Source organism: Toxorhynchites rutilus, chromosome 3, assembly GCF_029784135.1.
Source record: "Toxorhynchites rutilus septentrionalis strain SRP chromosome 3, ASM2978413v1, whole genome shotgun sequence".
NCBI classification, from domain to species: Eukaryota; Metazoa; Arthropoda; class Insecta; order Diptera; family Culicidae; genus Toxorhynchites; species Toxorhynchites rutilus.
The window spans coordinates 291,912,164-291,938,841 of NC_073746.1; the positions used below are offsets into that span (position 1 = coordinate 291,912,164).

General features: G+C 37.7%; 1 protein-coding gene across 3 annotated transcripts in view; it reads left to right on the forward strand.

Moving 5' to 3' along the window:
• Positions 1–26,678, forward strand: part of LOC129775250 (uncharacterized) — a 41,892-nt gene that overhangs the window by 1,260 nt on the left and 13,954 nt on the right. Inside the window, exons 2-4 of one of the 3 annotated variants that reach the window (XM_055779732.1) lie at positions 1,169–1,367; positions 20,840–21,050; positions 21,122–21,980. In XM_055779732.1, coding sequence (XP_055635707.1) covers positions 1,169–1,367; positions 20,840–21,050; positions 21,122–21,980 — 1,269 coding nt within the window. Of the gene's footprint in view, positions 1–1,168; positions 1,368–20,549; positions 20,771–20,839; positions 21,051–21,121; positions 21,981–26,678 lie in introns of those variants that run through there. The other 2 variants (XM_055779733.1, XM_055779734.1) reach the window with 2 other exon arrangements.

The window sequence follows — 26,678 nt, forward strand, 5'->3', positions numbered from 1 at the left end:
GATTTCTCCTTGAGGATATTATTACAGCAGCAGAGCAATAGAGCAATCATTATTCATTTGCAAATAATTTTTCAAATCTGCTTCGCATCGGGCGCCGCTTCATTTGTTTTTGCAAAGAATTATAGCTGCCACCGTCCAAACGGATTGCTTTTGACGTCTTCTTCGCTTACTTACCGGTCCGTTTCATGGCGAATCGGGTTTTGCTTATTTATGAGCGCCATTCGACGTTTAAATTTGAGAAGACGCGAAAACAGAAACGCTGCTTGCTCACGGAGGGACAGACAACAAAGCACGGCTCCACAGATACTAAACTAAAATTAAACGCGTCATGACCGAATTGATTGTAAAAAAAAGGTTATTTTGTCCACTGACATAACCACATCGTTTTGCGCAGAGATCTAGGCCAAGACGCAATTATGATTATAAGCACACAAAAGAGAGACGGTGGCCATCTTCCGAACGACTCACTATTTGTGCGGCGAAGACTAATGATGTTGTGCTATTCGCTGCGGTCAATTAGTAGCTCGTTCCTGCGATGTTTCTTCAAACCATTTTGGATACAATTAAATTGATGTCCGGAATTTAGCGTGGTAATCATTTTGATGAATTTAGCAACTTCTTGACTAAATATGTGGGTGTGAATTATCGGCACTCCGTTCCATATTGAATAGTGCTTGCGAAAAATGCAAAACTAAAACTAGAATGGCCCGGCCAGCAACAAGTCATTGCGTCCTTCATCATAGTCGACTACTTGCAGCTCAGAAAGCTTGCTCGCTCCTAGTTAGAACAAAATCGATTCGTTCTAGAACTAGATCTAGAAAAAAACAAAACTATAAAATAGAGCATTACAGTCAGTATGGAACAACGAACCATTGGTAGAGGCACAATATTGGATTCCCCTAAATACTGTTATCGCTATCACTCAACGGCCGGTGCAGGACAAACCGACACATACACTCTGGAGGGGAAACATTTTATAGCTCTTATCATATTGAAGGTCAAGGTCGGACAGAAAAGTGTGTTTCAGCTGTGGAGTTTGTTCACTCTTCTATTCCCCGATGTGTTTATTTTTAGATCAGTTCATTTTCGTTTGGCCAACATGTTACTCTTACGGATTCCATGACATAATAAATATGTGTATTACTATATAAGTTATTTTATTTTACAGGTATTCCGACCAGCCAGCAACATCTGCTGTACAACCACAAGGAGCTGCACGATGCCACTGAAATCAAGGACATTCCTCTGGCCAACGGTTCCCGGCTGAGGCTGGTGCTCGGTATGAAGGGTGGGCCTATCTCCTCCAAGCGGGTCGTGACCATTTCGGACTACGAGAATTGGTTCGACATGAGTGATGTGCTATCAAGGTCAGTACCGTTTGACGTCGCAACGTTCCATCCATGATTGATGAAACAGACTTGTTAGAATTTTCTATCCACGTGGGATGCTTGTTTTCAATGTTTTCTCAAGCAGATGTACAATGCGAGGTTTGGTACACAGAAGCAGCAACGTAAAAGGGTGTATGTTGCTATTTATAGAATTTTTTTCACTATAGCGTCTGTCTGTGACTCGAACTTTTTGTTTTACTGCAACGTTAGGTTCTGTAGACACAATGTAAAAATTGACATTGCGGGAACCAGCAAGCTAAAAGCTAGAAAATATCCATGTCTCAAATTAAGGCTTCGAAACAGAGCACAACCTGAACAGGTATACCTCGATTTTACGTACATTCTCGTTTCTGTGCGTAATGTGCGTATAATCGGAGCATATCGGTTTTTTTTAACAAAAAATAATTTTAGTAATTAAAAATAGGTAAATAAACATATTCTGAACCATGGATGGTCGAGAAAATTTTCAAACAGTTGGAATTCATCAAATATTGTTGGTATTATTCTATTTTTAGTTTTATAAAAATAGAACATTTCAAATTTTATTTGCCTTAATAAATCTAATCTATCTATCTATCACAAACTATAGAGTCTCGCGCGAGCAGTGATCGAGTGCGGTTGTGTTTTTCATTCGCTCTGTGTATATCTATATTTCGGGTTTTCTCTCGAAGCGTCAATATCGTAATAGAAAAAGGGCACTGTTTCTAAAAAAAATCCGAAGCGCTTGTTTGAAGCAAATGTTGCGTCGTGAGGTGCTTTCAAAATGTGTTTTTGTGTTTAAATGTATCGGAGAAAACTGCAGCAACATGTTTAACCAGTAATTTAATACGCGGTGCGCGAAGTTTTGCGAAGCCTCCATTTTGTTTATCCTTTGTGAGTGACGACACATATGGCTGCGTCCTATGTGTGTGTAGTGCGGAGAGGTCTTCAGAGAGAACATCAATGTAAACCGTGGCATGTGACTGGTGTTTGCGCTAGCAACGGGATGACTTAAACAAGTTAAGTCATTTTACTTTACTTTACTCTATTTATTTTACTTTATTTCTCTTAGTCTCTCTATCTTTCAACATTCTACTGTCGTAACTATTTTTCTGAGCTCCATTTCTATATATCGCATCATCGTAGAAAGGTCAGTCTCTCTCTTTTGTCAAACTGTCGCTTCTTTGCCTGAGTGTAGGGGGAATATGTGTGGTAGTCTAACACGGGGGGACGTGTTGAGTTTGGGCCCGACGGCCAACATTTATGCTCCGGGTGTGTGCAAGGTTTTGTAAATTTCATTACTTTTTCACCGTGAGGTGGCGTTTGTGATCGGGCTCCTTGGGGAACAAGGGTCTGTCATACAAACGAAGAACAAATTTCTGCATTACTCGGAAATTAATCAAGCAAACGAAACCAAAGTTGGCATGTGAAGGTTTTAGGGTGCATAAAATGTTTCTATGGTGGTTAGATTCTCCTCACCCGTCTCTAAAGGAGCGGGGGGCGGTGGGGGCTGCCAAACAAATGAAACGCAAATTTCTGTATAACTCGAAAACAAATCAAGTAAATGGAGCCAAATTTGGCATGTGAAGGTTTTAGAAGGCACGAATGGTTTCTATGGTGAAAAGACACTTCTCCCCTCTCTCTAAGGGGTGACTACCACACAAATAAAACACAAACTTCTGCCTAATTCAAGTAATAATCAAGCAATTTGAGCCAAATTTGGGATGTGAGGAACAATTACATATTGACAAGCGTTATTAGTTCATTTGATGTTTGCGCTAACGAAATTGATCTTCGTTCGAAAGTGTAAATGGGTTTTAATGTAATGAAACGCACTCTCCTATGTTTTCTTCTATATATATATATATATATATATATATATATATATATATATATATATATATATATATAAATAATGCCGTGACTTAACTCGCGGTTTAAAAAAAACTTTTATTTAATTTCTAATTACCCTTTTTATTCGTTTATAACACTTTACATTCGGTTCATAAACCTTTATACCCGTATTCAACTCGGCTACGCTCAAGACTGAATTCTATAGTCGTATTACAAGGCTTAAATAGACTACATCTGCTGATCTCATTATTTCCGTCGGTGGTTCGAACCTGATCGAACCTTTGTTCGCGTCGTTCGATTGATTTCCGCGGCGTCGGCAAATGTTGGTTTACACGCGCGGTGTAACTTTGACGCCTCTGTCTGTTGCTATGGGTCTCGGCTGGGCTTTTGCTGACGTCTTGACTTCTGGGACGCCTTGGTCGGTCGGTTGTGGTGTAACGCCTCCCCCCTTAGATTCTCGTCCGTCCTCGGACGATCTTTCGAAAAGGACGAGACTCGGTAATGGTCTAAATTCTCCTTTTCCAATGGTTTGTTTAAGTTCCGTGGTGGTTCCAACATGGCTTCGAATTTCCAGAGTTGCTCTTTCCTTCGCTTTGAATCTTCTGTCGATGATATAAATGGTAAAAGAACAGATAATGATTAGCATGAGGAGGACTCCTCCTCCGATGGTTGTTGTCCTTTTTGAACGATGCAGGTCTAACTTTATGTCCTGCAGACTGTTAAGGTTTTCCAATTTGAGGTGGTTGATTTCATTATTCTCCTCTGTATAGTTTAATTGTATCAACTTATTTCCGTATATTGGGAGAAGGTATTCTTCACTATTTCCAAAAGTTACTTGGTTATTGAAGGTGATGTTCATCACTTTGATTGTACAGTTGTTTGTTTCGATGATTGTCGGGGTGTTGATCAGTCTGGAATTGTTGCATGAATCAGAGATCAATACATTTTTGTTTGTGTCAACAAGTATGACTCCTTTCTTAATTTCTTCGACACGGATGGGTTGTCTGACGGGTTTTATGATACATTTTGGTGTTTGGTGATTCAGAAGGTTATAGATGCAATCATCTTCGAGAAGGGTTGTAGCTTCGCAAATGTCGCAAAGTTCGCTTTGTCTGTAAATGATGTCTCCATGCTTTGCCACCAGTTTTACGTCTGTGCTGATTCGTGTACTGTTTATGTTGAGCGTCTGAATGTTGATCAGGTCGAACTCGTTGTCCCCGAGGATGGGTATTTTCACCAGTATTATAATTTCACCTTGGCTTACAATAACGCTTCCTGAGCTGTACTGGAATATTTGATCTAAATAGTCTAGCTTTAGCTTTTGAGCATTGAGTCTGTTGAAAATGTACTTCTTCTCTTCAAATGAAAATAAATTTCTGTTTAAAATGTTGAGTTTAGCAAACTCGATTTGTTCTTCAATATTTCCGAGAATCTGAATTATAGAGTCAAGGTTTACAATCATGTTGATATATTCCAAATCTGCTCTGGTTACCAAAGAATTGTTCCTCTGTTCCACAATCTGTTTATTGATCTTTTTGAGTACGTCTGTTATGTTATTAATTTTGTTTTGTATTTTTTCGTTAATGATTATTTGTCTTGATATAGATTTCGATAGTAAATTTTCCTGTTTCTCTAAAGTTCCCAAACTATGGTTTATAATTTCTAAATCGTCATTATCAGGGTTTCCTGCTATTAATTTTATTGCTGTTCCTAATGCGTTTACTAATGCTCTTTTACTTCTGTGGGAATACAAGCTCATCAATTTACCTTTTGAGTTTTGTATTTTGAAATCTAAAGTACTTCTTAAGTGGTCTATAACTTTAATATTTCCTGCGATTTTTTCAATGTAATTGATATTATGTTCGATAGAGTGGATATTAATCTTTTGGATAATTCTCTCGAATCCTATCCTAATCCTGACTTGTTTTAATTTTATGGCAATTATACCATTGTTGTGAGATAGATCTTTAAGTTTTGTGCAATTTATTATGACGATGCATGAAAATCTGCAACGAGAGTTAAATAATTGATTTATCGGTTATTTCTTTATTCTATTTTTGTGGATTTTAATATTATTGACGTCTTCAAATGTTAGTTCGTTGTTGTGTTTAATCGTTGTTATTTTAAACGGATCTTTGTCCTTTGTTAAACGTTGAGAGTTTTTTATGTATTTAATTTCGCCTGGTTGAAGATCTTCAGGTTTTTCGTTATTCATATTTTGTTGTTCGTATTTATCTTTTCGTCTATTTAGTTCGATTTTAACTGCAGATTGCAGGTTTTTAGATTTTTCAGATATTTCTTCCATATTCGTAGATCCAGAGTTATTAAAAATCAAATTTCGCGGTTGGGTTTTTATTACTGAGTGGAAACTATTATTGTAAATGTCGATGGCGATATTTACTTGCTCGTTTAATGTTAAATCTTTAAATTTTGCTTTGTTTGTGCGGAAGGTTTCAATTAAAGTGGAGTGGAAACGTTCCACGATACCATTTGAATTGGATCCACTTGCGAGGTGTATCTCTATATTGAGATCATTTAGGAATCCCATAAAGTCTATGGACCTGAAAGATGGCTCTTGGTCACTCACTATAGTTTGAGGTCTTCCAAAATTTCGAATGTGTTCGGTTATTGCGGTTTTGATATCAACTATTGTTCTTGTGCTTAATGGAATTGCGTTTGCAAATTTTGAAAATGAATCAACTATGGTGAGCCACTTTTGACCTTTTAGGAAGAAAATGTCAATGTGGACTCTGTCGAAAGGTTTCTGTCCAAATGTGCTTTTTCTAATTAGTTTGGGTGGATTTCTGTCATATTTGGCTTTTTTGCAAATATCACAGGAATCGACATAAATTTTGACCTTTCGATCGAGTTGCGGGAAAAAGTGTGTTTGTAGAATCTGGTTCCGGTTTTCTTTGATTCCTCTGTGTCCGTATTGGTGAATTCTTCTTATGATCTCGTCTTGCTCGACTTCCATTCTGATGTCCTCCAACATGGTCTCTGAAATAAATACTTTGTAAATAATATTTGAGGAAAAATGTTTTTTATACGTCTCCTGCACTAGTTGTGCTAATGAGATAGGTACTTTTATACAACTCAAACCCTTCGGATTCAGGGTCCGTTTCAACGTTTCAACTATGTCTTCTTCGGTGTATGTTCTTTTTACTATTGTGTGTCTGTGATATTTTGGAAAAATTTGTTCGTAGGCTGCAAGTTCTACATTTCCTATTTTGAATATGACTTGTGTCCGAAAAACGTTGATAGGTTTCTCAGTATACCGAATAAAGTAATCATCACTCGTATCCGCTGAGTGTACTGTCGTTCCGTCACTTTCGTCGTCTGAAGGTTCGTTTCTTCGCTCAGAAGGTTCAACATTTAGGGAAAGCGATGATTGCGAGTGTGCGTTCAGGTGTTTTTCTATGTTTACGCGCGACAGCGCGTCGGCGACAACGTTTTGTTTTCCCGGTTTGTAGATTAGTTCGTAATCGAATTCCTCTAAAGCCAGCTTTCCTCTAATTATTCTGTGGTTAGCGTTCGTGAAAGAAAATGTTAGTGGTTGGTGGTCGGTGAACATTTTAAACTTTCTACCATAGAGGTATGGTCTGAAATGTTTCACTGCCCATACTATCGCGAGAAACTCCTTTTCGGTAGTGGAATATCGTTCTTCCGTTTTATTCAAAGTACGTGAGGCGTATGCGATGGGTCGGTCGTTACCTGCTGGCCCTTGTGACAACACTGCACCAATAGCGTGGTCACTCGCATCCGTTGTTAGTGAAAATTCTTTGCTAAAATCAGGGTAAATTAATACCGGGTCGATCGTCAGGAGTTGCTTACACTTTTCGAAGCATGTTACTACTTCTGGTGTAATTTCGAATTCAATATCCTTTCGGAGAAGTGCTGTTAACGGCTTTACAATTTTTGCGAAATCCTTAATAAATCGCCTGTAGTAGCCAAGCATTCCTAGGAATTGTCTCACTTCTTTTTCGCTTTTAGGTATTGGCCATTGCCTTATTGCATCAATTTTGTCGCTGTTTGGTCGTACTCCCTCTTCAGAGACTGTATGACCTAAAAATTGCGTTTCTTTCCTAAAGAACTCGCATTTGTCCAGCTGAATTTTTAGTCTTGCTTCTTTCAATTTTGCGAAGACTTGCGACAAATTTTTCAAGTGCTCTTGAAGCGAGCTGGAGAAGATGATGATATCGTCCATATAGACGAAACAACATACTCCTACTAAATCTCTCAGAATGCAATCCATGACTCTTTGAAAAGTCGCTGGGGCATTCTTCAAGCCAAATGGCATACGAGTAAACTCATATTTGCCACCGTTTACGGAAAAAGCAGTTTTTTCTGTATCTTCCTCCGCTAATTGAATTTGGTGGAAGCCAGAAACTAAATCGATTGTTGAAAAATATTTCGCCTTTCCTAATTTATCCAGAATATCCGTAATTTCTGGTATAGGGTATTTGTCATTAATTGTTTTCTCGTTTAGTTTTCGGTAATCGATCACTAAACGGAATTTTTTTCGTCCAGATGCATCGGACTTTTTAGGAACCACCCACACAGGTGACGTGTAAGGCGAGATTGACTCTTTTATGATTCCGTCTTTCAGCATCTTTTTAACTTGCTCCTGCACCTCGCTTTCGTACACGTAGGGGTACTTATACGATTTGGAGTGTATCGGAATACTGTCCACGGTGCGTATTTTATGTTTAATTTTATGGGTGAATGATAACTTATCACTTTCCACATATAAAACGTCGTTGTATTTCCTGATCAATTTCCTGAGGGTATATTTCTCCTCCTCATTCATATGATCGTCTCTTATGGTGTAATTTTCAGAGTCAACCTTTTTCGGTAGCTCTGTCAGCTCGAATGGGTCAACCTCTGTATCCAAGTCATTGCAAAGCTTGATCTCGTTCGAATTGATTTCCATCGATTTTTTTGTATAATTTTGCACTGCTACAAAGGCTGTGTTATTAGCACTTCTGTAGAGGCCTGGCAAGATAGAAAATTTTCCGTGAGGCTTTTCTTCCTCTATAAGAAAATCTCCATTTTTCTTGGTTTTCAATTTTATGAACTGATATTCTTGTTCATTTAAATTGATTTTATGTTTCTCGGGAAATCTCTTTTTCATTGCGAAAGTTTTTCTCCCGATCTTCAATGTATTTTTACTGACGTCGATTTTAGCATTTAAATTTCTCAATGACTCGTATCCGATGAGTCCATCGAAAAATTTATGAAATTTGAAAATGAAAAATTTCAGTTTTTTATTTATAAGAAATGGGTCGAAGGAAGCGGATTTATCGATTGTAAAGGTTCCCTTAATGTTGGTTACTTTTGAAATCGGTTCTGTTTTGCAGTTTTCTATGTTTACATGCTCGGGTGATATGTAATTTTTGTTCGCTCCTGTGTCGATCAAAAATTTCATCTCGCCTTTGGATGTTGCAATGGTGATGTAGGGAATAAAGTTATTATCGTTCATTATTTTTCTTTTTGTAGCGCCTCGGCCACGTGAAAATTTAGTTCATCGTTGACGAAATAATCGTCATCTTCCGAATCGAGGACGGATTCGTCCAGCTGTTCCGAAGTGTCAGGTTCTGTTTGATGATTTTTGCTGTGTTCTGCTGTTTCGTGGCTGTTAACCTCTGCCCGCGATTTCGCTGTCCTCATCGAGACATCGTCATCTGGCGGTGGAGCTCTAGCTTTGAATTTCGCAGACCCGTATGGTTTTTGATTATGCAAGTTATTGTTAGAATTTGAGGTGGATGGCTTCGCGTTAAAGTGATTGCCATTACTATTGGGGTTGGGAGACGGTTTCGAATTATGTGAACCGTTACTATTGTTGGATCTGATATTTTTATTTGTGTCAGATGGTTTTTGGTTTAACTTCTGCCTATATGCAGCGTTGGCATATTGTATGGTGATTGCATACGCTTCCTCCAGACTTTTAGGTCTGTAGCTTCGCACGTGCATAGACAATTCCTCTGTGAGCCCATCTATGAATCTAGTGAGAGTCATAAGGCTCACTAGATTATTTATTGCTCTTGTAGAGTTGTTATAATCATCCATTGTCGCTGCTGTGGATTTAATAGCAGTGTCTATGGTTTTGATTCGGTTGTAGTATTCAGTGATGGATATTTTTCCTTGGTTTATATAAAACAATTTCAGGGTGTCGACTACCTTGAAAATCCTTGAAAATCAGGGAATATCAGGGAATTCAAACAATGTCAGGGAAAGTCAGGGAATATCAGGGAATTTCATCACCAATCTGGAAAAAGTGAAATTCCGTCAATTATAATTTTGATTATTGATTAATTTTGATTATTAGAAAGTTAATGGTACCAAAAAAAAATGTGTTTGACTAGTTTGACTCTCTAGGTTTTTCAGTATATGTTGTTTACTTTTGCCTGTAGATGAACTTAGTCCTTCCGAAGAGTAAACAGCGCAAAAGTAAACGGCTTCCACATTCGCGATGTTTTACTGACATTTTCGGCATCAGTATTTGCCGTTCAGCTTCAAACAATTCCCATCCTTTTCTTTTTCGAATACTATCGATAAATTAATGCTTGAAAATCATACTATGAAAGCTGAGTTCCTGTGGTGCCTGGAAACAGTTTTGTAACACAAATCACTCCACCCTGCTGAAAGATACATTATTGTATTGAGAAGAATGTTTCATGACAACCAGGAAACTGAGAAGGTCTAACTAGGGCATGATAAAATGAACTTTATGACTATTTTTGGTTCGATGAAACTATGTAAGCTATACATTGCCTTTGGTTTCGGCGAGTCTTTGAACAAGACTACAAAGAGGATACAGATGGATCTGTATGTCAGATTTTGGGATGAAAATGAGAAGGGTTTGGTAAATATTTACATGACGTCAATGTTCTTGGGACATGCTCAAGCATCAGGACTTGCAGCATGGGAATTATATATTTGAACAAACTTCAGTTTGTGTCGATGGACGGTATAAACTTGAATTGGTCATGTTACGCGAGCTGCAACTGGTTTTTCAAAATGAAGAGAAAAAAAAGCGACTGACAAATCTTGAAATTTCGTCTGAGATGCGAAGCACTGCGTTGATGTATTCTTGATCTTTCCATCATTGATGCCGATAAAAAATGGAGGGAAAACGATTCGAGAAGCTTTTGACTATTGACTTTTTGATATTTTACGGATTTTGATCATATCAGTGGAGCTACAACAGATTTATCATTGAAATAATATTGCTAGCAACATAAACAAGTTTGCTCACTATGATCCGAAAAATGAACGACTGAACCATTTTTGAAATGGACAGGTTTACGGAAGTCTTACCCAGAACGGTCTTCTGTCTCTCATTACAAACCCCAACGTTGAGAGGGCTTTTCCATGCAAATGTTTTTATGAAAATATGTGGGAGGAAACGGTTGTGATATGCGAAAAGTTTTTGATGATATACTTCACTTTGGAAGGATTGCATCAATAAAGATGTTGCTTTCCTTATCATATGAATCAAAGTTAATAAAACGGCTACGGGAAACAACAGTGGAATCTCTGGAGGTAAAACGGGGAATATTTTGGAAAACGTACAGAAGGAAGCCAATAGATTACGAGATAAAACATCGTTAAAATCGTAACAGTTTCATGAAATTGATCCAAATCAAAATGAAAATGTCTCATTCTGTACTACTATTTGAGACTCCTTCAAGATAACTTTGAACTGTATTAGTAAATCCATTTTTTTAATCTTTTAGAACCCTTATCAGTCGTCGTTAAACTCAATTAAAAATCACAAACAATCCATTTATTGTAAAATATCGACAACCGTTCACAAATTTCATTGTTTAAGCTATCTAAATGTTTTAGGAGCTACAGCTAAAGTACTTTTAGAGAATTTAATTACTAGTCTATATCTGGAATTTTTCTGAAAAATTGCTGGAAAATCAGGGAATGTCAGGGTATTTATTTTCGGATTTTGAGTCGACACCCTGACAACGATTGGATATGAGATGTCAAATCTCTCCTATCGCCGTATGAATTTAGAATAATTTCTTTGATTTCTGCCCAACTGTTCGGGTTGCCGGCAGCAATCAAAATTTCTTTGGCCTCTCCCACGATTTTATTCTTTACCGCTCTGACCAATTGGCTGTAGACCGGATCATCTCTGTATCTTTCAAAAAGATGCAGGGTGTTTTCGGCGTCTTCAAGCCATGCGTTTGTTTCCCGTTTGTTTCCGGAGAATGTTGGTAAATTCTTAATAGGATCCGGAGTTCTAAACTGCATAAACGGATCCTCCGCTTTTGCTTTAAGTGTTCTCAATTGCCCAATCAGTTCGTTCTGATTGTGAGTTAGGCTCCTTATGTGTTGGAGTAACCCTTGAATTGTTATTTCTTGTTGCGGAATTGGTGCATGATCATCCAATTCCGGGGCCAGAAGTTCCGGAGAAATCATTTGCTCCCGCTCGGCCATTTTAATAAATTTGTTTTTTCAAAAGAGTTTGTTCTTTTAAAAAAAATCTTACGTACTTTATACGCGCGAGAAAATGTGTTGTTCTACACTTCACTTGTTAATGAATTAGTTATTCACTTTGTGATATATCAAGTGTCCGCTTACCACTGGTGGGGGCTCGCACTTCTGAATTAGTATTTTGTTGTGTTAGGTTTAGATAATTGTTCGTGTTTACTTACAGGAAGATTACTGCTTTCATCTCCTGGAGTCTGGGTAGGTTGAATCGGTTTCCTCGTAGATCGTTCGTTCCAGGTGGCGGGATTAGTTTTCCTAACGGCAGCGAGTCCTTGATTTTCGCTCAGGGGGTCCTCTCGCTTGTTCGTTTGGTTTCTTCAGTAGATGTAAACTTCTCCTCTTTAACTCGGTGGCGGTGCTTCCAGATATCCGCTCTATAAACACTACTCACTTCGTTGTACCACTTGGCCAATGACTGCGCCAATAATGCCGTGACTTAACTCGCGGTTTAAAAAAAACTTTTATTTAATTTCTAATTACCCTTTTTATTCGTTTATAACACTTTACATTCGGTTCATAAACCTTTATGCCCGTATTCAACTCGGCTACGCTCAAGACTGAATTCTATAGTCGTATTACAAGGCTTAAATAGACTACATCTGCTGATCTCATTATTTCCGTCGGTGGTTCGAACCTGATCGAACCTTTGTTCGCGTCGTTCGATTGATTTCCGCGGCGTCGGCAAATGTTGGTTTACACGCGCGGTGTAACTTTGACGCCTCTGTCTGTTGCTATGGGTCTCGGCTGGGCTTTTGCTGACGTCTTGACTTCTGGGACGCCTTGGTCGGTCGGTTGTGGTGTAACGTATATATACATATATATATATATATATATATATATATATATATATATATATATATATATATATATATATATATATATAAATAAAAATGGATCGCCGAAAAATATTGAACGAAAATTATGTCTGAAAATAATCTGACTTTATAATGAGTTTTGGTGGAAGTTCTAAGAATTTTAGAGTAAAAGGTAATTTTAAGGGTAGATTAAAAGATCAATCAATGAACAGTTTTGCGATTGGACCCATTAACGTGCACTTAATAAGAAAACGTGGATGTGATAACGAAAAATAAATTTCGGGCGAGACGAAGTTTGCCGGGTCAGCTAGTCTTCATATATAAAACAAGGTATTTCCCACGGACGTATAACTCATCATCACAGGCTGATCAGATTGATGTCGTCTATATATCGTTGAGTTTGTCTTCACTCAAATTTGAATGATGCAATACTTTGGAGAATATTCAAGATGAAAATCGAAAAAATTAGTAACGCAATTGTGCTGCAGTGGAAAGTGAGATCGAAATAAATGATTGGGCGTTTTTACTACAATGATAAGTTTGTCCAATAGAAGGTAATATCTTCAATTGGTTTCAATTTTGACGACATTGAGATTAATGTGTCGTTATTGTGAATATAATGATGGATTTTACTTTATTTTAATTATTTAGAGGATATTGAGGATGAATAGGAAAATTCGAAAAAAATCGACAATTTCGCAGTAAAAATTATCAATCAGATTAATTTTACAGATCTGAAACATAACATACAAAGTCTCTAAAAAAAATATTCGTTTTTTTAACCAAACAAATATATTCTCTAGGAATAATTTTTATGGCAGAATAACGTTTGCCGGGCCAGCTAGTGATATGTAATAAAAAAAACTATGAAGAGTGGAAATTTTGACTTGTATTTATTTGCGTTAAACATGTCTCGTTACATTCAAATCGATAAATTTTTAATGATTCAATATAGTGAAAATTCTCTAATAAAAACTGTCTCAAAATAAATTTCTATCTGATACTTTCTCCAAGATATCCGATCTCATCTCACGAAATGAAAATTGAGAATGAAGGGTTCTTCAGCATATCTGATCATAACGTCAATAGAATTCAACGCCGATTTATCAGAATCCTCATGGTCAACAGGATCTGTTATATTTAAAGTGTCATCTTCCGGTAGACTGAATGCATCATATAGGTCAATTCGTCTTCTGCTGTGGGATTGTGTAATCTTTCAACAATTTTTGAATCCTTCAAAAGTTTAAACTCTGCATTCTCTTTGTCTATGACAGGGATTCTCAAACTATTTTGGGCAAGAGATCCCTTTTGCAGAATGAAGTGATACCATCGTCAAATTTCTTGAAAAAAATTATCTCCATTGTAAAAAATGCCCAATACGCAAACTCGGTTGATGCGAAGGAATCAGCCTTGCGAATCTGGATTGGCACTTTACTGGGTTGAAGTAAGAAAAAGTGTCGAGTGAATTACCCTTGTTCCTGGAACAAACTGAATTGACTGCCTTCGCACTAATTCCCTACGGAACGAGCCACGAACGGAAGCTAACCAGTGTTATTCCTTTCAACAAATTGAACTGACTGCTTTCGCACTAATTCCGTACGGAACGAGCAACGAACGGGAGCAGAATCAATCTATTACATATCAACTAAGCGGGAGGATCAACGAGTACAAGATCTTCACGGACTCCGAGCGCAAATTATACAACGATTGCTGCGGACGTTGGAAAACTTGAATCTGAAGAACTCTCGTCAGTCGATTCAATAGGAAGTTTCGGATTTAATCGTACGACACCAATTCAAAGACTACTTACTTTATTCAGAGAACCTTGGGTTTTTATACAATTTTTATCCTATTCTAATTCTAGCCTAAATTCAAATCTAACATGTGAAGGCGAAGGTGGAAGCTAGCCATTGTAGTAGTATAGGTAAACCCACGAGTAAAAATGGGGTAATAGTGTTTGTGAGAGAAGAGCAAAGCACACGTAAATAGATCAATTTACTTATCAGACTGTGTGGCGCTTCATTGACACGAGTCTTTGAATACATTTGAAAAAAAATAACAATTCAATACTAAAGTTAAATGTATGAACGATATGTTCCGATGAACAATTGCAAATATAAATATATATAGAAGGTGCATTTGCATATGAAGCAAAATTCTGATTATACGCGAGCGTAACATGAGCAAATTTATAACACATGCGAATTGGGGGTCTTTTGGTATTAATTTGGTTCTTCCGCATAGTAACTCGATGTTGATAATTCCTTAATATTTTCCTTCGTTGATCGTATTGTTTTCACATATTCACGTTGGAGAGCCTTAATTTTGATTGAATGTAATACTTTTCCGTTTACTGTTTTTGAGAGCATAGGCAGCCATGGCAGTGTTCCGAGCTCTGCGATACAATTTTCTTACCCAATGTTAAAGTTGCTAAAACATACATTATAGACCCATTAAACGTAAAAATAATAATTGTATTGATATCAACACAATTTCATTCTATTGATTTTCATGACATGAAACGCTATGACTCACAAATAACATTTTATTGAGTGGTTTTTATAGCTGTTTCGATGACGTTGTCGGAAAAATAACGATGCTTTCACCAATACAAACAAAACCAATGCCGAAGATTGAAAAACGAAAATTTAACTTTCAGAGCACTTGCTAGAGTTTTCCGACGTTTTTCACTATACAGTGCGACAGCAGATGAAAATTCAACATCTTGTAAGTAATCGATTAGAATTTGGTTGATATTATTTGATGGGAAGTGTGCGAAAACGATCATTTTCTTCACACTGTTTCGCAAAATTATTGATTTTCGGGCGAGAGGTGAGGGAGGGAGATGAATGAAATGAGCGCCATTGTGGCAGCCATTTGTGGCTAGCTTCCACCTTCACCTGAAAGAAAGAGAAAACTATGCACGTTGATACTCCTTTGCATATAAGTCCTTTACTTATCACTTATCTGTATTTCACCACATGCAACTCCTGGCTAAAGCTTATCTTTCACTCATATTGCATTCTAAGGGCTAAGCACGATAGGAGATGTGAGCGATCTTTTTGGTCCCTTTCCTTTTCGTTATTTTATTGCACTGGGTTTTATTGCACCGCTCCCGATAGGTTGTTATTTTTCGATCGTACACACGGTTCGCTCTTATCGTAAAGTGTTTTCCGTCTGTCCTTTCGATCGTTTATGATGTTAAAATTTAATTGCCTAATTCTTTCGATTTCTTACATCCATCTTATTCATACAATATACTTACCAATTCAAAAATCTTGCGGTTGGTTAAGTAAATAAACCCCTCACTGCTCTTCAGGTTATACATTTTGGTCCTTTAAAAGTATATGCATAGCTTGTCATGCTTTCATGTCCCATTATTCCTTGAACGTTACATAATTCTTGTACATTTCCATTTATTACGTATCACTGCAATGGTAATATAGGTCCATCTCACCTTTATAAATTTTTAAAACATATCTATATAAAATGTGCGTATGGAAGCAAGAGACGCCTTGTTCAAACAGTTCATAGGACAGGTAGACAATCTGAGAATAAAATGTATATTATTTCACACTTGTAACATGTATGAGGAATTATCGAAGGTATTTTTTTTGTGATTTCCATGTTATCCCGAATATCCTTATTATGTTTTCTATTTTGGTGGTACTCAAACCCACCGTATAGAATATAATCTGATAATTACATTTCAATAAACCCCAACCCGCGCGCAACACAGCTTTAACGCTACGAAATAAGCAGTAATGACTACCAGGTTCAAACCATTCATCTGAACCCGCCGTCATTCAAACACAGGGCAAACACAGTCAACTACGTATGAAACGATCACTACTACTAATGCGCCGCCTTGCGTAAAAACGACGTTTTCGGTTCAATATTTATGCTGAACAAAACCGATGCAAACGATGGAAAATACACACCACTATTCTTCAGTGTTTGTTCGTAGTTGTCATCGTTTCCCTTTCTGTTTCTCTTCCTATTCCTGACGTCATTAAAATTTGAGAGAGGGCACGAGACCGCGAGAGTACACAGCACCAAACACCCCGATCGAGCATGATACAAATAAAAGAACGAACTAATTCATTCATGATTTCTGTGGATGTGGTGTTATTCTGTTGATGTGTGGTTAATTCGGGCGTTTTTATCGATTTTGTTCATTCGACAACTTGAACCCGGTACATATAGTACATGTATGTCTGCTTACGTTATAGAGACGAACGAACTCCCAGAGTTTAAAGTCTCTTTAATCCATCATCATCATCATCATTGCTTACATTTCAAAACCTCCGCTGCATTGGCCGGAATGTGGATGAAATAGATGCGTACTTTGGTGTTAATGCTGACAAAATTGTGGCCCAGAGCTATGATGGCGCTACTGTAATGTCCGGAGATAAATCTGGTGTGCAAACATTGGTTATTCACTGGATATATTCAACTATGATTGACAGTAACGTCATCAATTGTCTTCGTTTATATGAATCGATTACAGACAAAATTATTGACGAAATGACGAAACGATTTAAGGAACTAGATGAATACAAATTCGTCGCTTTGTTGAATCACAAAAAAATTGCCGAGAAAATAACCCAAATCCTAATGATTCCATTTGTGATCAACATTCGATTTCCTTTTTCACTTTCATAAGCGGCCTACTCACTTGCGCAGATCATAAAATCAACTCTTTGCACATGTAAATAAGCTCCTACTGACACCTTAAAACAAACAAAACAAAACATGAGAATGGGAATCAACTGACACAGTCCCTATGTAGAGCGATAGAATACATATCAAAGATAGTAAAAAATGAGCGAATACTTCATTTTCTTTCAAATACCGCACAAAAAAGTCGCACCAAAAAAATCGCATAAAAAACCGCACAAAAATTGGTTTTACTGTATATATAAATGTTGAGAAATAAAAATGTTAAAATCTGTCATCGCAATACTGTTGATTTAATGTTGCAAATGAAATTGAACAGGTAGCTTAGTTGGTCACGCGTCGCCTCTGTATGGAAGGAGATCGGCTCAAAATTTGGCCATTTCAACGTTCCATAATTTGTGAATGGTGGTTAAAATATGTAGCATTCGAATGAAAAAGTTGATGGGTCTGAGTCTAGGGGCACAGACGAGATCTTGACATAGGACCGTGATTGTGTGTAGTAATTGCATTTGAATTGAGTTTTTTCATAGTTCAAAATCTGTACGTTTTTCTTCTTTGAAACATCAAATAGAAGCCCTGAAGAAAAACCGTTACCTGTATGAACTTGTATCCTTTAAACGGGTTAGCTGAGATAATGTAGAATCCGAAACCACATTCTATTCCAAAATGTACACAAAAATTGAAACCATTACAGGTCGGATTCGATTATATACAATTTCGGACTCGATTATATACAGTTTGGATTTTTTTTATATTTCAAATATGACTTATTTCAAGAAGAAATGTAACCTTTCAACGTTAAGGTGTAATTTAAGTGGCTATTACATGTACAGCGGGGTCAAAATCGTGATTTTTGAAGATTTTGCTTGAATTTTCACCTGGAATTGTTTATATCGATATTGCAGCCAAATTAAGAAAGATAGAAGTTGGGTGTCAAAGAACAAATTGTAGAACGGTTAGAAAGCTTAAATTTCATTGATAGAAACGTTCAGGTTTAATATAAATTCTTAGGATGAAATTAACAATAACATATTAAAAAATATTAACTTTTTTTGTTTTTCGCTTCCAAAATGTTATTAGAATCCACTAATTTAGATGTTCCACTACTATATCCTGTACTAAATTCTTTCATCTTTCAAATGAAAGCAAGCGAATCGTCTTCTGTAGCGTACTTTGTAATGTAGAGCCAGTTTGAGGCAACAATATACTGTTTTCCGAATTAATCGACCGAATGTTTTACTAAAATAAAAACAGACCGAAAAGTAGAACATTTTTTCGATGATTACTCGTATGGACATCTAGTGGGGGAGTATGGACAGGTTTGTAATATTTACGTATGAAAGTGGAGAACAGGGTTGAGAACTTATGAAAACTAACTATGAGATTAGTAAAACATAACAATTTATAATTTCCCGATAATGTCAAGAACGGGCGGCGACAAGCCAAGTAATCCGAATTAGCGCTGCCGGCGCCAAGCGAATATTTTTTTACGAATCGTGCGGAAGTGTTAAAAAACGATCAGTTACAAGATTTCATAAGCAATTTGGCTCATAATATCATGAAACCGTGAGTTATTCAAACATTGTTTTGTTTCTCCCATATACATTGCATATTCGATGCAAATAATGACGACACCATATTTTGTTCACCAATCCAAATATACTCTGCTACTGCTCCACCTCATATATACCTCATTGGGGCAACCGCATTTTTAACGTAACGTAATTTGTGTACCACGACTAAGTGACGAAAATTCATTTTCCTTGTGTCTTTGAAAAGCAAGACTTTGCTTAGCCAGGAAAAATGTTATATCGAGTAATTTATTTATGCAACAAAAAAGAGATGAGATGTTCGCAAAAAAAAAACAAACCCATATACACTGGGAATTGGTACTACCTTCTTTAATCTCTTGCTAATGGCCTCCTAATTTGTTCTGGACATTTGGCCAATACAATGGGCTGAAACAAATAGGAGGATACAATTACTCATTCATTGAAAGAAACCGGTTTAAATTGAACCTCTGAAGAAGACGCAGAAGAATCATATCAAGAGTTTCACTGGTTTAATTGTGCAGCTATTGATTTTTTTCAAATTTGCAGAGTTTTGATGAAGGTGTAAGTATGTGTACGATGTCAAAATGAATCTTAGTATAAACCAACTAACGAGCTGTTCCGCCGCAAATGACGATTTTTTTCATAAATTTTATTTTTGTATTTTTTGATTTGGCTCAAAATATGCAGACGCATTATTTATGACCAAGAAGGACAATTTGCATTATCGGTTTGCCATTTTGACTCTAGCTTTACGCACGATCTAAAGCGATCAGTATGTCATAGCACGCGATGAGCTTCAATTAATCGCTTTACATCGCATCGCGTTTACTATGTCTTCGACCTTAGTGTCAAAATCTTTTAGATATCTTTCGGTCCGGATCCAGATGTAATCAACCCAGATAGATACTGATGGATCCGTAGAAAGATTGCAAACTTTTTCACAAGCTTGAAAATGAGATCTGGCCGAGACGGAATCCCTTTATTACACTGCCTCGGTTCTTTGGAATGGCGTCTATCTCGATTGGGCTTTTCACAACATCATCATATGAACGGTCGATTATTAAGTCACGAAACATGAATTTGATTACATTTAAAAATAGAAATTATCTCCAGAGGCTAGCGGAAGGTAACAAAATATTTCCAACTTTTGAAAGCGTTCGACCTCATTTATCGTTCGTCACACATAGCTACAGTACATCGCACTTTTGCGGGCCTTTTCCAAAGCACACCCCATTTCTCCTGCCAATCGATGCTGAGTGATCTATATTGATATCCCATTACGGTGATTTCCTGTACGGCTCAGTCTAGCCAGGCTTCATTCGCTCCTCTATAAATAGCTGCACAATTCCTTCCTTCATTCATCACCTCACACTGACATGATTTTTCACTATCGCTTATTCTCGGAAATAGCATTATAAGCAATCTTGTTACAGCCCCGCTCCCGAATAGTTTTACGTCTGTCTGTTCGCATATAGAGGATAGAGTAAACTATTTCTATCTATCCCTCCTCACAGCTGTGTGGCGAGGCGCTTCGAACAATTCCAATTTTCAACTCAAATTGCCTTCGTCCATAATATGCGCTTAGAGATTCCATACGAGATAAGTGACACGACGTCAGCGGTTCATTTGTGCGCCTGTAAACTGTGGTCGGTTGGTTGTATGCGGGTTCCGAGAGCTGCTGCAATGCCATATTCCTTCCGTACGTTGCTTACGTGATCTGTTAATTGATTTTATTGTGTTTCTGCCTCTGCGAGAGAGGGATGTTTTTTTGCGAATTATTCCGGCCGAGTCATCATCGCTGTTATTTCCACATGAATCTGCTTTGCACCCTGCCCTCGACAGTATGTGGAATGCGGAGCGCATTGCATGTCTAGGTGGGGCAAGCCAAATGGAATCAATGGAATGCTGTTTTTGTGACGTCGGCGTTTTTCGATTCCTTGTTATTATTGGCGACGGATGTAGATTGTTTTCGAGAGAATTCAGTTGTGTTTTGATAGTATTTTTCTTTATTAGTTCCCTTGAATCACTAGAAACCTAAAAATGTTTTTTACCTTCTGCTTTACAGACAAGATGCAGCCAACTTGAAGACTCCCGGATTGAAACTGCTAGTCAACAAAAAGAACATACACCGGTTGATGAAGGTTCGCGCAGAGAAAGCTTCAGACAGCATCAAGGGATCGATTTCGAAGATCATTGGTAGTCAGACCGGTGACGAAGCCGATAGTGAGGATTTAGAACGTGTGCGAAAAGTTCGTGATGATAAAATTACCACAGAGGTTAGTATTGATTTCCATTTCATTTTTTCGACATCGCATTATGCTATTGTTTCCGGTTTGATTAATTTCAGAAACTCAATCAAATAAAGTCAAAACTGAACATGAAGAAGAAGAAAATGAGCAGCTCTGCTCTACAGGTACCGGAAACTGAAATGGTGATCAAGGAGGAAAAAACACCCATCGCTCGTCCCACTTATTCGGCTGGTCCGATCGGTTCGGCGATTCCCCACAGCTCGCGTTCTTTTCCACAGGCGGCCACCATTGCAACAGCAACCCGGGAGCCGTTCCTTCCCCAGATCAACTTCCACAATGCCATCACTCGGCAGGCGGAGCTGGACCGTCACTCACAGATCCGTGAGAATCTCCAGCGCAATCGTTCCTTCAAAACCATCAGTGCTAAAAATTTAAACGTATCCGCCCACGATATGACGGTGCACGATTCGAGCAGGCTCGAACGCTCATTATCGTTTCACTCCAACGGCATCCTCAACCGCATGGATGCTGATCCCACGGGAAGCAGTCGCGTTGGTTACAGCCAATCGCAACATCAACTTTCATCCGCCTCGCTGCATGATATAATCGAGCTACTCAAGTACAACCCAACCAAGCTGCGCACCATCTCCAACGACGCGCTTAACAAGATGGTCAACAAAAAGTCACACCATCACAATTCAGCTAAACTGTTGGACAATAGTTCACTAAAGAACATTGATGAGTTGATCCGCGATTACGACGTGACAATGACCAATCGTGTCAAGGCGGCGACAGCAGCCGCGGCAACTGCGACAGCTGGCGATTGCTCTAATTTACTTGCGGAAAGTGTGTTTAACAAAGAGCCAGGATTCTCAACGGAAATCGCATTCGATGGTGGACCGAATGCAGCTGGATTGGATAAATCGTTTCGGACGGTGTACAAATCTACTTCGGATGGTATGTATAGACTGTGTGCCATTATCCTAGAACCGATGAAAAAACTAAAACTACCGTGTCTATGTGATGTTTGGGCTGAAATGCTGTCCGATTAGGATTCAAAGTTATTGTTTGACTAAAATAATAATCTTTTCGGCTCCTTTTGCTGTTTTTTTTTTTTTTTTTTTTTTATCTTCGCTTATTTTTCGTCGGCCTATTTCCGCCACTTTAGTGCCAATCACCGACATCAGGGAGGCGACTCCACCTGTTCCTACCTATCAGACTCAACAACTCATGAGCCGGGCCAACTTCTTTTACTTCCGCTCCGAAGGAAGACGTAACCAGAGATTTTTCGCCTCAGAAAATCCCAACGACGCCAGCTGGGATTGAACCCAGGCCGATCGGATTGTGAGGCTGTTACGCTAACCATACAACCACTGGCGCCGTCACCTTTTGCTGTTGTTTGAGCATTTACTTATAATATTGTTCAAAGTTGTAGAATGGGTAGTAGATTTATGGATGGATAGTGCTAATATTGAGCATATATTTAGTTTCTTTCGTATAAATTTCGATAACAAATCCCGTATGGACAAATCGTCCATATAAAATACTATTTGAAATTTAGATGCATTCATTTCAATATCACGATAACATCGATTCGATTGCTTGACGACGACTTTGTTTGAAACTGTCAGTCACAACTATGAAAACGGTGTTGACCACTGCGACTGCGAAGCCCAACACATGTATACGTGTAAACTTTCTCAAAGTTGGCATTTTATCTTGTCCGAGCCCAGAAACAAATCGATAAATGAAAGGAGGCTAACTATCGGGAGCTCGGCTCAAACGAGTTCTTGCTGTTATCAACACAATGTTTTTCTATATGTCTATGGGTATAATTTAAGATCTATAGGGATGTACAGACCCAAGGGAAACGAATATGCTATTCCGAGGGTTTCTTTCTTTATTTATTTTTGCTCAATATCTTTACAGCATGGTTGGATCCACTTTTTTCTTGTGTATCGTTCGTTGCTTGTATTTTGTTTGTGATGCGAATTGCAGAGTCTGCGACCAATTCCATTTTTTACAGTAAGGCCATCTAGATACTGTTGTTTTACGACCTACCATCAAGACTGGACAAAGCCGCTCATAGTGGCATTCCGGATTTGGTGGCTTTTCTTGGAGTCAGGCAATGCTCATTTGCTCATACCACTACATACTAGACCAGGGATTCTCGATTTATTTTTTGGCCGGATACGGCCGTTCCAGCATCTACAACATCTTGGCACTATTGGACAACAATCAGAGCATCGAAAAAAAGCCCGGTTCCGGACGACCGACGACCCTGAGCGACAAGAAGCTCCAAAGGATGCTGAAGAGGAAGATCGTGGGAAATGTGACTACACCACTGCGTGCGCGTGCGTTTCAGGAAGGGGAAGTCCCGTCCACTGGTCTCGAAACTTGTGGAGGTTCAACCCGATGTAGTATACAATTTCTATCACTTTGGGGCACTTGTGATATATTTTCGGAATGAAAGAACTCAGGCACATTCCACTAATATAAATATCACTATATTCTTAGTTCCGTCCTCGCGTGCATTCGACACTTGTTAACTTGATTGGTTGGAAATGTAAAAGACCTGTTGCTTGCATTCGACATGTACTTTTTATAATGCTTAAACTAAAACTCTACACAAGGTAGCTTCTATTCTAGAGGAGGAGGAGCCAGCAAGGAAATATGTGAGCGCGTTCGATTGGTTCGAACGGGTCAATACGGAGAACAAAAGGGTAGTGGTTGTTTCTGTGTGTTGTCATTTCACACTTGGTTGAAGTGGGTTAGTTCTGCATAATGTTACGCTGCAAGGGTGAGTGGTTGTTATTTAATATTATCGTATGCAGCTGTGAGCTTGTGACATAAAAATGCATTTGGCCTACAAACATGTATGACGATAATTTATGGCGTGGGAATGAATTTGTGGGAATAGGATCGTTGGGATTTTATGACAAGTGGGAAAGGATAATGGTAATAGGTTATCCCGCTACACCATCCCTCTTTGGGAGAATGATGTAACCGGGTGGAATCATTTATTATTATTATATTCATTATTATTGGGTGTTATAGCTTCTCCTCTTACATATGGTTATCTAACTATATTTACAGGTTGTGATAAATTCGTAAATTTAATTATATAGTGTATTTAATTTATAATAGTTTTAATTTGTTCTGTGATGCTTATTGTATAATATTTGTATTTAATGATTGTCGATAATTATGATGATAATAACAGTGATGATTTTAATAATAATTATAATTGGGAAATAATTGAGTAAAAATGAACTTAATCTCTGATACGTACCAAATTTCTAATACCCCCTTCCCCCTAACGGAGGAGGGAATTATAAGTAATTAATCTATTTTTATGTACAGTATGAGTGTTTTGGGTTTTCTCATCTAATAATGTCGCGTTTGGGTGATTTATTGATATGACCTTGTATGGTCCTTGATATACCTTGTCTAGTTTTCTTCTGTTTTCGTTAGTCATCATAACTAAATCATTCTCATGTATTTGTATTGGGTTTGTATCTTTCTGCTGATCTTCACGACGCTTTTGTTTGATTCTGTCAATTATTTCTTTTGCTGATTTTGTTGCCGTTTTGAGTTTGAATTGTAATTCTTTATGATATTGCTCGATATTGTATACGGGTTCAATGTGTGATTTTAGGTTGTATGGCAGTGTTGCGTTTCTGCCGAAAACTAATTCAAAAGGTGTGTATGAAAAATCTGTATGCGGAGTGGTGTTGTAACAGAATGCGTAGTAAGGCAACCAATCATCCCAGTCGCTCTGCGATGGGTTGATGAATTGTCTCACGTATTCATTAAGACAACGATGGTTTCTTTCTAAACTTCCGATTGATTGCGGGTGATAGGGGGTAGAAAATTTTTGTTGAATTTGGAGTAATTTTGAAATATTGTCAAATAATTCATTCTTGTATTCGGTTCCTTGATCAGTTTGAACAATTGACGGAGTACCGTATACGAGAATGCAATTTTCTATAAATGCTCTCGCTATTGTAGATGCTTGTTTGTCTGGGGTTGGTTTTATTATTACGTATTTGGAGAGGTTACATTGGATAGTTAATGCATATCTATTTCCTGAATTAGATTTGTTAAAAGGTCCGATAGTGTCAATAGATACACAATCAAAAGGTTTTTCTGGGGTGGGTATTTTTATAAAGTTTTCCTTGGTCGGGGTTTTGTGTTTATTTTGTTTGCATTGTATACAATTTCTAACATATTCATAAATTTCTGATTTCATTTTGCTCCAGGAATAGAGTCTACTGAGCTTTTTATATAATCGATTGGCACCTATATGTCCTCCAATTGGTGCATCATGATAATTTTTCAGGATTTTTAATTTTTCTTCTTGGCTTTCTATCACACGCTTGGGTGTGTAGAGCACTATTTGCAAGTCTTTTAGCGAGTCGTTACAAGTCTTCTTGAAGAATTGAACGCTGCATAATTGGAATATCACGCTTGATAACGCTAGAGCTATCGCGCTTATTCTTAATTTTTTGGCCATATTTTCAACTTTCTGTAATAGATTCCCTAAGGTCTCTTTCGAGTTGCTTGCAATTTTTGTATTTGTCGACATTAATTCTTTGAATCCTGTTTTATTTTTAATTGCGCATTTCATATTATTAAATTCATTCTCGCTAGCGTTTTCATTATCTTCGAGTGCGCGTCCGCATTGAAGTTTGGGTAGTTTTTCCCATTCGGTTGGTTCAACTGCCTCGTATACTTTGAGTTGATCAGGCTCATTGACATCGAGTACAGTGTTATTATTCAAATGTTCGTATTCCGTCTGATTCATATTTTGTTCTTTTCTTGTCATTGCTCTCGTTTGAACGGCTAGGACGTTTATTGTTTTCAAAGTTTCAGAATCAATTGCTATTCGTGATAATGCGTCGGCAGTTACGTTTAGTTTTCCTTGTACATATTGTACGTCAAAATTAAATTCCTCTAAATCTAGTCTCATTCGTGTTAATTTGGAAGATGGATTCTTCATTGAAAAAAGGTAAACAAGCGGTCTGTGGTCTGTTTTTACCGTGAATTTTCTTCCGTATAAGTATGGTCTAAAGAATGTTATTGCCCAATGAATGGCAGTAAGTTCCTGTTCAATTGTTGATTTATTTGCTTCACCTTTGGTGAAGGCTTTACTTGCGTAAGCGATCGGTAATTCGATTCCATCGCAATCTTGGGCCAATACTGCGCCACAGGCAGTCTTTGATGCATCGGTTATTAGTGTGAATTCTTTTTTAAAATCGGGAAATTGTAAAATTGTGGGAGAAATCAGTGCTGATTTTAAAGAATTGAATGCTTGCTGACATTCAGAGCTCCAATCGAAGACTGCATTTTTTTCGAAGGAGTTTGTTTAAGGGATGCGCAATTTGGGCAAAATTTTTAATAAATCTTCTATAATAGTTGCAAAAAGCAACGAATCGACGGACTTCATCCGATGTGTTTGGTGTAGGGTAATTTAATATGACTGAAAATTTTGATTTATCTGGTTGGATGCCAGATGCGGATATATTATGACCTAGGTATGTGACATCTGGTCTAAAGAATGAGCATTTTGCGGGGTTAAGTTTCAAATTATATTTTTGGAGTTGTTTAAAAACTTTTTCCAAATTACTTAAATGATGATTTATGGAACATCCG